The sequence below is a fragment of the Anomaloglossus baeobatrachus genome, chromosome 1 (assembly GCF_048569485.1).
Source record: "Anomaloglossus baeobatrachus isolate aAnoBae1 chromosome 1, aAnoBae1.hap1, whole genome shotgun sequence".
Taxonomy (NCBI): domain Eukaryota; kingdom Metazoa; phylum Chordata; class Amphibia; order Anura; family Aromobatidae; genus Anomaloglossus; species Anomaloglossus baeobatrachus.
In genome coordinates this window covers 387,923,044-387,939,344 of record NC_134353.1, presented here as the reverse complement: position 1 = coordinate 387,939,344, position 16,301 = coordinate 387,923,044, and the positions used below count along the sequence as shown (strand labels likewise).

Sequence of the window (16,301 nt, the reverse complement as noted above, 5' to 3'; positions counted from 1 at the left end):
GGTTCCCTTTAAGCACCCTAAATCTACTGGATGTTGTTTACATATTTCTTCTTTACTTTTACTCCACATAAAGGACAGTGGATGCAGCAAAGCCCGAGAAAGTGGAAAGAGGAACAAAAGTGAAAAGAAGGCTTAGCTCCCTGAAGAATAGGGTGACTGGATCCTGGCAAAAAGATAAGGTACCAAAATGTAAAACTTCAATGAAATGATGGCAGTCCATATAACAGTCCATCATCATTGCTCAATACATGAACAGAAAACATAGAAAATGCTCTGTAAGAATTCTCTCAAACCCTATATTCATTACCCACTATGCTGCCTTATACGAGGGGCTGCTGATAACTCTTTGGCTTTACCCAGAAAGAAACGAGATAAGATGATGAAACTTTACATTCATTCCACATACTCTCCACTGATGTGAACACACTTCTTACATCGGTACTCCAAGTTCTGTAAGCCTAGCAAAAAGAAGGATTTCTGTTGTGCCTCAAACCAGGCATCTGAAGTGTTTCTTCAGATTTGGAAACAGATGATAGTCGGAGGGAGCTAGATCTGGTGAATAAGGTGAGTGGTCAACCAGCTGGAAGCCAAGCTCTGCCAGTTTTGCCGTGGTCGCTAGTGCAGTGTGAGTGGAGGCGTTAATGTTGAAGACGAGACTCGAGCGGTCTCTCAGGATCTGACTGCTGTTCCAAATTATAATGTCATGAGTGCACGCGAGAAAGAACAATAACAGACACTATATCGGTTATGGACATTCTCCAGGACTGACGCTGAGCAACTGGCTCTCTTTATTGTTTGAAACTTTATACAGTTCAGGAGAAGTAAAGGGTGTAGACAAAGTATAATCCAATCAAGTATCGCCATCTGGACTCAGGACGTATAGGAATTTGCATAATCTCTGTTGGATTGGTCAATCTAAACTTTAGGAATTCTCCTTTGTTCATCATCTTGGGTGTAGACAGGATGTGGCAGCCATCTTCAAATTACATGTGCTGGTATATACTGTGTTAAGAAAAATCACTAAATATGCAATATACATATATACGTGTTAGTAAAAAACAAAAGCATTCATAAATATGTGTGCTAGTTTACATCTACTAAACTATATACCTGAGTCTATGAAATAAGTATTTCTGGTTACTTAATTCTTATCCCAAACATTAATCTACATTGAAAATTGGTGACGTGTACAATACTGTACTATGCTGGTCATGTGACAGACACACAAAAGCATGGCTCCTTACAAGACATGTCTGACAAGTTACAATAACAAGCTGTGCAATTGTGTATGTGTCACATGACCTGGACAGAATGTCATTCACGATGGAACATGCTCCTACTAACTACCAACAAGCAGAGATTGTGAAATCTGAAGAATTGATGCAAGAAGTAAATTATAGAAGTAAATTGTGTAATTTTAGACCACAACAGAATAAGTTATTTCATAAAAAAAATATTCTCCAAAAATGTAAGTAATTGGCCACCACCATGGAAATCAAATAGAAGCCCGTACTAGTCCCATGTCATAATGGGTTGCAGGCTGAAGAAACACTGTTCTCGAGACCTGTGTCTCACCTGATAGAGGGCTGTATTGTTAATGCGCATACTTCTGTGAATTGAGAGCTGCAACTTCAGAAGAACTAAATCTCCTCAGTTTACTGAGCACAAAGGATTTCTTCTGAGGCCTCAGGAGCTGTTTTCTTCAGACTGCAGCCCATCCTGACATGTGTCTAGGATGGGCTTCTGTTTGAATTATGTGATGGGGGTTATTGTATGACATTCTTGGAGAACTCACTTAAGTTCATGTCTAGTCGCATTGACCATTCAAACCGACCACCTTCTTAGAATTTTTATAGTGCAGGTGGGAATATAGTGACTTGCCACTCTATATTAAACTATTTTATATGCCAATTATATTGTAAACTGCAGAATATGTAACTTGGCTTCAAAGAAGAACTGGCTGCTATCCTGACTTGTCGGTTTGAGTACACAGACAAACCCCATAATATAGCAATTCTAGAGCATCTTTTTTAATTAAAAAATTCTGAATAAATAAAAGGGGTTGTCACCTTCCAACAAACCTTTGCCCAAATACAAACCTTTCCTTACCCACCCCAGGTTCAGTACTGTCTATCCACCAAGGCCGTAACTACAATAGGTACAGGATTTGCAATCACACCTGGATCCTGGAGCCTATGGTGATCAAAATGTCCCTTTGGTCAATATGAAATGAACAGTACTGCTAAAGACTGAAAATAGTTAATGGGAACCTGTCAAAAGATTTTGGGCCTATAAGCTGCGGCCACCACTAGTCGGCTCTTATATACACATACTAATATGCTGCATAAAAGAGCCCAGGCCGCTGTGTAGAACATAAAAATCACTTTATAATACTTACCTAAATGGTCTCTGTGGTGGAACTGGGTCATATGGGCGTCTCCATTCTCTGGGACCAGCGCCTCCTCTTTCGGCCATCTTTGTTCTCCTTCTTCTGAAGCCGGGGTGCATGATGAGTCCTACGTCATCCACACTCGCCGGCATTGAGGTCCTGCGCAGACGCACTTTGATCTGCCCTGAGTATTGTAGTTCGCCTGCCTGGGACCGGCGAGTGTGTATGACGTAATGCACACAGGCTTCAGAAGGAGGACGAAGATGGCTGAAAGAGGCGCCGCCACCACCGGAGAACGAAGACGCCCATATGGCCCAACTCCACTGCAGCTACCATTCGGTAAGTATTATAAAGTGATTATTACATTCTACACAGCGGCCTGGGTCTTATATACAGCATATTAGAATGATGTATATAAGAGCCCACTGGTGGTGGACGCAGCCTATAGGCCCCAAATCTGCTGACAGGTTCTCTTTAAGGGCCCTGTTGGCGCTGTTGCCCATGAGCTTCAAGTTATGCCATTGTTTAATACTACTATCCCGGTCTCTGTTAATTGGCTGCAACAGTGATTCACATTGGCTATGCTGCAGCTAATCACTGAGATTAGCTATTTGCTAGTGGTTGTAACCATGGCTACCTAAACTACTGTAATGCCCTACACATGAGGTAAGAGACATATCAGAACTATACTACATTTCTAATTGGAGGGATTTTCTATTATTATTATTATTATTATTATTATTACACCTGTAACATATTGGGATAGAATCTTGGACATGGGAATAACCAAAGCACTTACTAAAATTCTTCTAAACTAAACCAAATTAGTATAAATGTTATTATTTTACAGACTTATTCAATAGTGTAATAGTAGTGTAATAATGTAAATTGAAAGGTCTCTTCAATTAAGCCAATATGTACAACATTTTTTTTCTAATGCGATACTATTAATATCCCTCATCATCCTCTTTTCTTCTAGGGTAAGATGAAAGAGCAGCTGAGAGAAAAAGGCAGAGATCCACAGGACAAATGGATAAATACCAGTGGGCATGAGCTGGTGCCAGGCTGCTTCTCAAGTCACGCCAAATGCACTTTATGCACCAGGTCACTTGTAAATGGGCGTGGACTACAATGCGTGCGTGAGTAGGCACTGCTTGTGTGCTAGAAGGGTGGGCCCTGCCATAGCATTTTCTGTTTCTAAAATGGTAACAACAAAAACCTTCCTAGCCAACTATCCTTCACAGCCATGCTTATTCACTAATTTTGTAATAGCAGTCATCATACATATATGCAGTTAAAGTAAAGCAAAAAGATTTGTGCTGTCCAGTCTGACTAGCCGGACCATGACAGTCCTCACTTGCGGCACTGACTTGGCATCCTGGGGGCTTCTGTTTACTAGGCCATGCAACGCTATGAAATCATATGAGAACATGTTAATAGGCCACATGTCATGCCTTGTCATAACATTGTGGGGCCTAGTATACGCCAAAGGACCCAGGACGCCGGCTGTGGAGATTGCCCTTGTCTGGCTGCTTGACCGAAGGAACACATCTTTTGGCCTAAAGGCCCTGTTACACGCAACGACATCGCTAACAAGATATCGCTGAGGTCACTGAATTCGTGACGCACATCTGGCGTCGTTAGCGACGTTGCTGCGTGTGACACTTACGAGCGACCGCTAACAATCCAAAAAGCGGCACAAATTGTTGATTGTTGACACGTTGTTCCTTTCCCAAATATTGTTGCTCATTTGGGACACAGGTTGTTCGTCGTTCCTGAGGCAGCACACATCGCTACGTGTGACACCCCGGGAACGACGAACAACAGCGTTCCTGCGTCCTCCGGCAACGAGGTGGGAGTGACGTTATTGCGGCTGTTCTCCGCCCCTCCGCTTCTATTGGTAGCCCGCTGTGTAACGTCGCTGTGACGCCGCATGAACCGCCCCCTTACAAGAGAATTTGTTCACTGGCCACAGCGATGTCGTTAGGAAGGTATGTGCGTGTAACGCGTACTAGCGATATTGTTCGCCATGGGCAGCGATTTGCCCGTGACACACGCACGACGGGGGCGGGTGCGATCGCTAGCGATGTCGCAGCGTGTAAAGCGGCCTTAAGTCTAGTAGATGTTTTTACAGTGATCTCTATGTTATGTGGTGTTATATGAGATATGTTCACACGCTATAATTTCTGGAGATACTTTCTTTTAACCATTTTGAGACAGACCAGTGCCCTCCCTGGCACACAAATTCTGCCTTCCAGCATTTGGGAAACCCTAAATGGAGAAAATATGCTTGTATATATTGTCTTCTTATTGTTGTTACCAAGTTACCTATATACTGATCTAAATAAATCAGCAGAAAACTATTGATTTAACAAAACTGCAATATCCACATAAACTATTAGGGCATGGTAAAGTCTTTTGACCTTCTCTATTAGTCAGGGCAAAAATTGAAGAAGAGCTAAAAAAAAACAAAAAACCTTTGTACAATGCATAATACATACTAGCCAGAATAGGCGATGTGTAATATAACATTTTCCCTGCAGAAATCTGCAGCTTACCAATTTATCACTAGCTGGTCTGATAGAAAAACCTGGGCGTGGTTAGCCCTTCATGTAAAATACTCGTGCATTTTGCGGTGGCAATAATGAGTGTTCTTTTTGATGTGCATGAGGTAGTCAGTGGCATACTGTGCAGTGCTGTGTGTTATATGCGAATGCTATATGCCTGTGCAGGGTGTTTTAGTGGAAAAGTACAGTGTGTTATGAGAGAAGAGGTCTATCCTCTAAGCTTTGCCTTCAGTATCTGGTGTGACCCACTTGTGCAGTAATAACTGCATAAAAACATTTCTGGTAATTATTGAGTAGTCCTGCACATCGGCTTGGAGGAATTTTAACCCGTTCTTCCCTACAGCTTCAGCTTGGTTATGTTAACCACTTAACAACTGAGGACGTAACAGTATGTCCTAAATCATGAAAGGGTGATCACAACAGGCTGTTGCAGTGAGCTGGGGGTGATCCCCACACATGTCTGCTGATTTAAACAGCAGATTTCTGCCTCGCAGGTGCAGGTGGATCCGCAATCCACCCACGTCTGTCAACAACTTAAATTGTGCTGTTAAAATGTGACAGCGTGATTTAATTGCCCGCAGCGTGGAACGCGCCTTTCCCCACCGCCATCAGAGGCCCTGTGACGCAATCAGGAGCTGATGGTTGTCATGGTAGCGACGGGTCAGTAATGACTCCTGTCACCATCATGATGTACTTCCTGTTACAGCCGACAGAGCCGGATGTAACAAGAATGGAACATTTCTCCTTATCAGAGCAATGCTGCTCTGATCAGGAGAAATTAATCAGCGATCAGACTGCTGATCCTTATAGCCCCCTAGGAGGATTAGTAAAATAATAAAAAAATATATATATATTTTTTTAAAAAACATAAAAGTTCAAATCACTCACCATTCGTCCCATTGAAAATTTAAGGAGTTAAAAAAAATAAAGAAAATATGCACACATTCATCATCTCCGCGTTCAGAAATGCCCGATCTATCAAAATATAAAATAAATTAATCTGATCGGTAAACTGCGTAGAAGCAAAAAAATTCCAAACGCTAAAATTGTTTTTTGGTAGTTGCAACTTTTGCGCAGAATGCAATAACAGGCGATCAAAACGCAGCATCTGCGCAAAAATGGTATCATTAAAAACGTCAGCTCAAGACACAAACAATAAGCCATAACTGAGCCCCAGATCCTGAAAAGTGAGAACACTACAAGTCGCGGAAAATGGTGCAAAAAGTGCGCCCCTTTTTTGGACAAACCTCTGAATTTTTTTTAACCCCTTAGATAAAAGTAAACCTATACATGTTTGATGTCTACAAATTCGTACCAATCTGAGGAATGACTGCAACACATCAGTTTTATCATATAGTGAAGACTATGAATAAAATACCCCCAAAACCATCATGCAATCTCACTTTTTTTTTGCAATTTTTCCACACTTGGAATTTTTTTTGCCATTTTCCAGTACACTATGTGGTAAAACTCAAGATTTCATTTAAAAGTACAACTCGTCCCACAAAAAACAAGCCCTATATGACGGAAAAATAAAAAAATTACGGCTCTCGGCAGAAGGGAGGGGGGTGAAAATGGGTGAAGGGGTTAAGGTCAGGACTTTGACTTGGCCATTCCAAAATTTTACTCTTTATTTTTTTTTTAAAGAGCACCTGTCATCGCGGTTTTGCATAGTAAACTAAAAGGTATGCCTATAATTGTGTCGTTATACTGATTTAATAGATACATTCAGTGAAGAAATCTGCAGCCTGGTTTCTTTAAAATCATCAGTAGAAGTTTTGGGGTCTGTGCATTTTTGCGAGACTGTGGGTAGGGTCTTCAGCTCTGACACAGCCCCTCTGGTTTCTTTACTTCTTCCTTAAATTTAGCGCCAGCGCTGTCCTAGCTGCGGGTGGTGCTGCGCAGATTGATCTCCTGGTAGTCTTCAGGAAAATGGCGCAGGTGCTGATACATGGGCATATTTAGATCTCGACTCAATGTCGAGCCAAGATATCAATCTGTGCATGTTTTACCATAGCGCCATTTTACTGAAGACCGCTGGAAGGTCATTCTGTGCGTGCAATGGTACCAGTACCATTTTACTGAAGCCCACCATGCGATCAATCAGCGCAAGTACCGCCAGTGACTAGGACGTTGCCAGTGTGAAATTTAGATAACAAAGAGGATAAAGACACTAGAAGCTGTGGCAGAGACGAAGATCCTACCCACAGTTCTGTCACAATGCACAGACACCATAATTTTTAATGATGATTTTAAAGAAACCAGGCTGTGGTTTTCTTCACTGAATGTATCTATTAAATCAGTATAACAACACCATTATAGGCATACCTTTCATATCTTATGCATAACCCTGATATTTTATACAACAATGTTGTTTTGCTCCATGACCCAGGTCCTCATGAGAATCAGCTCATGAACAAATGTCCTGACATTTTCCTATAGAATTTGAAAGATGAAATTCAGAATTCATTGCTACATCAACAAAGCCATCCACCCCCTAGTGCAGCAAAACAGGTCCATCAAACAACCACCATGAAATTTCACAGACTATATGAGGTTTTTATGCTATAATGCAGTGTTTTTCTTATTCAAACATAACACTATTTTGGTTTCATCCATACAGAAGACATTTCCAATAATATTCTGTATTGTCTATGTGATCTTTAGCAAACTGTGCAGATGGGTAGGAACGTTCTATTTGGAGAGCAGTGGCTTTTTCCTTGCAATCCTCTATTGCAACAATCCTCCATGGCACACCATTGTTGTTCAGTGTCACCATGAGGGTAGACTCACAAACATTACCATTAGTTCATTTGAAAATCGGCCTTTAGTTGCTTAGAGATTACCTTGGGTTCCATTGTGACTTTGCAGACGATTATTCACCTTGCTCTTGGCATGATTTTTGTTCGTTAACCACGCTTTGAGAAGTTAATAATAGTCTTAAATTTGCTCCATTTGTACATAATGTGCTGGACTGTGGCTTGGAGTCCAAACTCTTTATCAATGGTTTTGTAACCTTTTACCACCTAATGAACATCAAAAATAACAACCTCAGAAATCCCCTTTGTTCGTGCCAAAATTCACTTCCACAAACATATGTTGTGAAGATCAGACATTGATAGATCCCTGTTCTTAACATAAGGCCTAGTTCACACATCCATGTTTTGTACAAAAAAAGGAACACTTTACAGTCATCATGGTTTTGGATCAGTTAGTGACTAATTTTTAACATGTGTATGATCAGTGTTTTTCACGTAAGAATAAATAAATAATTTACAAAACTTCTCCTATCCTTAGCAATGTTAAGTACATACAGCTCACATGGCACTCAGATACCGTACGTGTGCTGTACTTGTTTTTTTACAAACCCATAGACTTGTATTAGCCCTTTTGATCTGTAACACTGGAAAAAAATTGACGTTTCGGTGAGTTTTATATGTCTGTATGAAGTCACCCACTCACATCTGACTGACTGAAAATGGATGAATCTAGTTTCCCATTGATAGAAAACACCTGAGTAATTTCACTTTCAAACTGTGTGCTAATTCTAAAGGGTTCACAAACTATTGACACTCTGATAAGCTATATTGGATCAATGACATGGTCTAATAATTTTGACTCATATGTTTGCTTTGGTTGTTTATTTACTTTTAGGGTGTGGGAAACGCTGATGAAATTTTAGGTCAAATTTATGTAAAAATATGAATAGTTCTAAAAGATTCACAAACTTTCAAGCACTACTATAAATATCAGGGTAAAATTGTACCCCTTATATTAACCCCTTCATGACGCTAGAAGTACTGGAATGTCTTAATTGGCAGAGACTTCCTGACCCTGGACATACCGGTTCGTCCTGGCGATTGCGCGTTCAGGAGGCGCTTACATGATAGTCGAGCCCCAGCTCTCACAGCCAGGGACGGTCCCCATGCTGTCCCTAGCTTTTTAACCCTCTAAATGCAATAATCAATATTGATTGCAGCATATAGGGTATTTTGATAGGGAGTGAGCTCGGTTTCCCATACAATTGGGCAATAATCGCAAGGGCCCGAACATTGCCATGGTGACCTCCATGTCACCAAGCACAGCTATGACAGCAATCCTCTAAGATCATGCCAGGAGAATGATCTTAGAGGCTTGGGTCAATACAGCACTGATAGATATAAAGTATTGCAATGCGATTAGAACAATAACACAGGTGTGCGACTAAAAAGCTGTTTGATTATTTTCGTCTAATTTCCATGTATTTTGGTGTGCTGAAAATGAAAAAAAAATATTGAAAAAAAATCCTGGACGTCAGGATTTGCCACAAAATGCAAAATTCTCTTCAAATTTAGTAAATTTTTCATAATATTTTTTTTTTTTTTTTTTTTTTTTAAGGTTTTGAAAGTCAAAATTACTATTAATTAATTGACATCAATGCGTTGAAGATATATAATGCCAAAAAAAATATAACTTTCAAAGAAAAGAACTTTCAGAGTGAGCTAATGAAACCAGCATCAACATTTTGCAAGCTGAATGAGCGGGCTCTGACAGGCCCGGGCTTGTTTCAATTGTTTTATCTTTGTTCTCGCCTGTTCACACGTTTTAATCTCAGTTAGTGTTAGCTCTTCATATTCAACTGTGTTTCGCAAGATTAGCATTATGGCTCAGCGGAAGAGTATTAATTCGCTTGACAGTTTCTGTTACATTTGTGGTGAATATACAGTGTTGAAGCAACAGCTCAATATTACAGACTTTGTGAAAAAAGTATACTTCGCATATTTCGGACTAAAGCTTGGAGATCAAGATAAAGCTTGGGTGCCTCATAAAGTGTGCAAACGGTGTGTTGAGGACCTCCAAAATTGGTTCAAGGGTAAGAAAAACGCTTTCCGTTATGGGATACCTATGGTATGGCGAGAGCAAAAAAAACCATAGTGACGATGCGAAAGGGTATAATTCAAAATGGAAGCATTCCATTTCATACCCCAATCTTCACTCAGCAATTCAGCCCATCCCTAATGGCATATATATACTAGTATCCAAGGCCCCTGCTACCTTGGAAGAGATAACTATGTCCGATGAAGGTGGAGTCATACCTGAACCAGATGAATCAAGTTCTGACTTTGAAGATGATACAAGACCAAAATTGTTTTCCCAGGAGGAGATGAATGATTTGGTAAGAGACTTAAATCTTCCCAAAGATGCCGCTGAGTTACTCGGCTCAAGGCTCAAAAGCAAGAATTTATTGTTATTATTATTTATTGTTATTATTGTACGGCGGTTTTTATGCTTCCATCCCTGTAGGTCATTCTGTACACTTCAAGAAAACATACGAGAACTTGGAATTGGTTCTTCGTAAACTTAAATATGAAGTCCACTGTTGGCAAGTGTGCAGGGATTTGTAAGTCTTCTGCATGCTGCTCGGGAAACAAGCTGGGTATACCAAATACCCTTGTTTTCTGTGTCTATGGGACAGTCGAGACCGACAAAATCACTGGACCAAGAAGAATTGGCAGCCGAGGGTGCTCACAGTTGGTGAAAAAAATGTCCTCCGAGAAACTTTGGTTCCTCACCATAAAGTTCTTCTACCACCTCTCCACATCAAATTGGGATTGATGAAGCAATTCGTAAAATCACTTCCAAAAGATGGAGAATGCGTCAAATACTTGGTCGCCAAGTTTCCAGGCCTCTCGGAGGCAAAATTGAAGGAAGGTGTGTTCGTCGGACCAGACATTAGAAGGCTTATAGCTGATCAAGAGTTTATCAACACCATGAGGCATCCTCAAAAAGAAGGGTGGATTGCATTTAAAGAGGTCGTAGAGAAATTTTTAGGCAATAATAAAGACCCTGACTACAAACAATTCGTTGGACGAATGCTGAAAGCATTTCAAGCTTTAGGTTGCCTGATGAGTTTGAAAGTGCATTTCCTCCAGTCCCACCTTGACAATTTTCCTGAAAATTTGGGAGCTGTGAGTGAAGAGCAAGGTGAACAATTCCACCAGGACATTAAAGAGATGGAAAGAAGATACCAGGGAAGATGGAGCATTACAATGATGGCATACTACAAGAAGATACCAGGGAAGATGGAGCATTACAATGATGGCAGACTACTGTTGGACGCTTTAGAGAGACATTACAGATGCTACTCACAAGCGTAAATGTACCAAGAGAAGCCTCACAGGGAAGAAGAATCGATTTTAGTGTGTGTTAGTGAGCTCATTGCAGTTAAAAAAATGACTTTCATGAAACATTTGTAATAAAAAAATAATTTTATGAGTCTATTTTCATTTATTTTGAGGCATTGTCTTATTTAACATAGTTACTTAAATTGTCAGAAAATTATGACAAAACGGAGATCATTTTCGGATTTAGCGCACTCAAAAACATAAAGATTACGTGGAATAACCAAAACAGCTCTCTAAAAAAATTTGTTTAGCAGACCTGTGTAAAGGTTAGTGTGCCATATAGGAAATAGAGTAAAAAGAAAAGTAAAAAAAAAAGAAAAATAAAAAAAAATATTTACACACAAATATTTACACACACATAAATATATATATATATATATATATATATATATATATATATATATATATTTACACACACATAAATATATATTATATATTTATGTGTGTGTAAATATATATATATATATATATATATTTATGTGTGTGTAAATATTTGTGTGTAAATATTTTTTTTTATTTTTCTTTTTTTTTTACTTTTCTTTTTACTCTATCTATTTCCTATATGGCACACTAACCTTTACACAGGTCTGCTAAACAAATTTTTTTAGAGAGCTGTTTTGGTTATTCCACGTAATCTTTATGTTTTTGAGTGCGCTAAATCCGAAAATTATCTCCGTTTTGTCATAATTTTCTGACAATTTAAGTAACTAAGTTAAATAAGACAATATATATAATATACACCGTATATATATATATATATATATATATATATATATATATATATATATACATACATATATATAAAGCAGAACAAAACAAATTACCAATATGTGCATTTATGTAAAAAAATAAATAAAATTACAACCCAATCTATAACTGTAAGTAACACTAGTTGACCCCTTCAGTCAAACAAAAAAACCCCCAAAACATGTCTTTTGATCATACAACTGACAAAAAGTGGAATACGCGATAAAAAAATGCATCTAAACAAAAGTGGTATAATTGAAAATGTCATCTTGTCCCTCAAAAAACAAGCCGCCATACAGCTCTATCAGAAAAAAATAAAAAACCTGTAGCTCTCAGAATACTGCAATGCAAGAACAATTTTTTTTCTATAAAATTGTTTTTATGATGTAAAAAAATGTAAAAATATAGTATCATGTAATCGTGCTGATCAAATGAATAAAGCGGTCATCACTTTTATGATACGATGAAGAGCATAAAAACAAAAAAAACTATTCCCGAATTGATGTTTCTTTTTGATTCTGCCTCATAAAATAAAGGTTTTTTTCATCACAGTATTTTGAAGGCTATAATTCTGTTATTTTTCTGCCGACGGTCTTGTGAGGGCTTGTTTTTTGTGGGATAAGTTGGAGTTTTTATTGGTACCATTATGAGCCACATAATTTTTGCTTTTTAATTCCACTTTTTGTTAAATATTTCTTTTAGTGTGATAGTAGCCAACCCTAAAAAGTTATATAAATCTGTATTACTATAATCATACTGACCTGAGAAATAAAGCTGACCTATTTCGGAAGGTGAATGGCGTAAAAAAATAACGATAAAGCCAAGTCTTCAACTGCTCTTGATTTATCTATCTTCCGGTTGGGGAGTGGAGTGCATTGCATGCAAAGTAGCCACGTGGTGGTGCGCACTCACCCAGCAGAAAGAGGCTGAAGCAACAGAGGGCAGATGGCAGCATCTGATGTCAGTGATGGTGTCAAACCCCTCTGCTGCTGACACTTTATGCCAGGTGAGTGACTGCACACCTCCACATGGCTAATTTGCATGTGAAGGCTGTCTATGCAAATTAGCCATGTGGTGGCACCAGTGGGAAAGAGCAGTGGGCTTTAGCCAATATCTGCAGGCTGCGGCCGTCATGCTATGACTAGGGGCCCGGGGCTTAATTAAGCTAACTAATTACTCCGGGCCCCACACACCAGTAAGGGCAGTAATTCCCTGATGGCGACCCTGCAGATCACACTAAATTTATGGACATCTATGGATGGATTTCTTTACTGTGTAGGTGGGATGGATTGTTACGGACATCTGGTGAAAAATTCATGTCAATAGCACCTATATATTATATTTACCTAGAAAATTGGTGACGTTTGTTACAAAATTTACCACTGAAAGAGTAGACTGCGCTCCAGACCAAATGACGTAAACTAGTTGTGAGTGATATTATCAATCCCACCTAACATCACAGCCGCACCAAAGAGCCGCAGCTCCGGCCATCACAGTAGGGGAGAGGTATAAACATCGCAGGATCATTTCTAAGTGGAGCATTTTGTACGGCCGCAGATGAGGTTACAGATCTCCAAATGGCCCTTGGCAGAAGGTTCTCCGCCCCTGATCTACAGTGCTGAGCAGAATTTTCCAGAGCTTCTCCCCCTGATATGCTGCAGATTAGCTTCCGGGCCAGATCCTGACTGATGACGGCCCATTCTCGTTGTTTACCATAATGTCAGTTTTTGACAATTGACCACAGGGTGTCATCCGGCCATGGAGACACATCACTCTTCCCTGGCTCCACATCATGCTGGAAGAAGCCTTGCTCCTGGGTTGCCACCAGCTGGAGTTGGCCCAGAAGCTGCCCATCACGTCAGGGTGAACTGCAGGAGCCCGGAAGCATAAGCAATAACCCTGGAAATATCGACTCTTTACACAAACCTGATATATTTGTTAATAAAATCCTAAGGCTGCTTTCACACATCCAGTTTTTGCAGTGCGGCTCAATCCGACTCAAAAGCCTATGCAACGGATGTGGCGAAAAAAACGGATCCATTGCACAAGTTTTTCCATGCGGCTCATCTGTTTTTTGATGAATGCGGCTTGATACTGAGTATGCGCAGTGCAAAAAAACGCATCCGGCGTCCATAGGCTTGCATTGTAAATCGCGCCTGATCCGTTTTTTTCACCGCACAAAAAAATGTGCCAGGCAACGTTCTATCCGGCCACCGCATGGGCTAAATATGCCACATCTGGCAAAACCCAGACGCAACGCAAGGCCATGCGGCACAATACAGCTCTAATGCAAATCTATGCGGGAAAAAATGCAACCGGCGACAAAAAAAAACGGTTGCGTTTTTTCTGCAGAGCACTGTATTGTGCCGCACTGCAAAAACCGGATGTGTGAAAGTAGCCTAACCGTCTGAATCGCTGATAACTGCACTCTAGTGCCCATAGACAGATCTACAATCACTGAGGCAGCAAACTGTGAATGTGACTGTGTAAACATAGGGCAGCCATCCTCCAGGCGCTGTGCTCTGGCGCCATCTAGTGGGCGGATAGGGAGTGACAGTGCTGGCTCTTCTGCGTGTACCGGGCACTCAGGTGACCGGCATTACCGCACACCTATCCCGTACACGGAGGGCCCGGCGTATCCCGCAGCCTCCCTCGCAGGGCCGCTATCTCGTGCCCGTCCATGCCCCTGCACCGGCCCGTATATATATGCACAATACAGACACAGGTAGGACATGCACACGTCCTACGCCTGCCTCCCAGGACCGGAAATGCCCCTCCTCCATACTTCCGCTTCCCGGTGATCCCGTCAGGTGGAGTCCAGTGTCCTCGGGAGCACGGGACAGGTACTGTCGGGAGTGTCTGCTGGGTGGAAGGCTTTGTGTGTGATGATGGCGCCCTGTGGTTTGCTGGCGCTGGAGGCTGGTAGTGGGCTGCAGCCAGTGTGTACGCCCCGTACCCCCTGTGGTGCCAGTGTGACCTGCCGGCAGTGACAGGTGCAGTGTGTAACCATGGCAACGGGATCTGGCGTATGGCGGGGTCAGCCTTCTAGGAGGGTGACAGCTCTACCTTGGTGGCTAGAAGATGCTGGAGTGTAAGGGTCCTGCAGAGATGGCTGATGGCTCTATAGCCACGAGATCTGTAACCAGGGGCACCGCACAGATGGCTAATGGCTCTATAGCCACGAGATCTGTAACCAGGGGCACCACACAGATGGCTAATGGCTCTATAGCCAGGAGATCTGTAACCAGGGGCACCGCACACATGGCTAATGGCTCTATAGCCACGAGATCTGTAACCAGGGGCACCGCACAGATGGCTAATGGCTCTATAGCCACGAGATCTGTAACCAGGGGCACCGCACAGATGGCTAATGGCTCTATAGCCACGAGATCTGTAACCAGGGGCACCACACAGATGGCTAATGGCTCTATAGCCACGAGATCTGTAACCAGGGGCACCGCAGAGATGGCTGATGGCTCTATAGCCACGAGATCTGTAAGCAGGGGCACCGCACAGATGGCTGATGGCTCTATAGCCACGAGATCTGTAACCAGGGGCACCGCACAGATGGCTAATGGCTCTATAGCCACGAGATCTGTAACCAGGGGCACCGCACAGATGGCTAATGGCTCTATAGCCACGAGATCTGTAAGCAGGGGCACCGCACAGATGGCTAATGGCTCTATAGCCACGAGATCTGTAACCAGGGGCACCGCACAGATGGCTAATGGCTCTATAGCCACGAGATCTGTAACCAGGGGCACCGCACAGATGGCTAATGGCTCTATAGCCACGAGATCTGTAAGCAGGGGCACCGCAGAGATGGCTAATGGCTCTATAGCCAGGAGATCTGTAACCAGGGGCACCGCACAGATGGCTGATGGCTCTATAGCCACGAGATCTGTAACCAGGGGCACCGCACAGATGGCTAATGGCTCTATAGCCACGAGATCTGTAACCAGGGGCACCGCACAGATGGCTAATGGCTCTATAGCCAGGAGATCTGTAACCAGGGGCACCGCACAGATGGCTGATGGCTCTATAGCCACGAGATCTGTAACCAGGGGCACCGCAGAGATGGCTGATGGCTCTATAGCCACGAGATCTGTAAGCAGGGGCACCGCACAGATGGCTGATGGCTCTATAGCCACGAGATCTGTAACCAGGGGCACCGCACAGATGGCTGATGGCTCTACAGCCACGAGATCTGTAACCAGGGGCACCGCACAGATGGCTGATGGCTCTACAGCCACGAGATCTGTAACCAGGGGCACCGCACAGATGGCTAATGGCTCTACAGCCACGAGATCTGTAACCAGGGACACCGCACAGATGGCTAATGGCTCTACAGCCACGAGATCTGTAACCAGGGGCACCGCAGAGATGGCTAATGGCTCTATAGCCACGAGATCTGTAACCAGGGGCACCGCACAG

General features: G+C 42.1%; 1 protein-coding gene across 2 annotated transcripts in view; it reads left to right on the top strand.

Moving 5' to 3' along the window:
• Positions 1-14,534: 14,534 nt before the first annotated feature.
• Positions 14,535-16,301, top strand: part of ARHGEF18 (Rho/Rac guanine nucleotide exchange factor 18) — a 204,312-nt gene continuing 202,545 nt past the window's right edge. For both annotated transcript variants that reach the window (XR_012754626.1, XM_075352539.1), the window contains exon 1: positions 14,535-14,710. Coding sequence is in view for 1 of the 2 variants with exons in the window: in XM_075352539.1 (XP_075208654.1) it covers positions 14,548-14,710 (163 nt within the window). In the remaining variant the exon portion in view is untranslated. The remainder of the gene's footprint in view (positions 14,711-16,301) is intronic.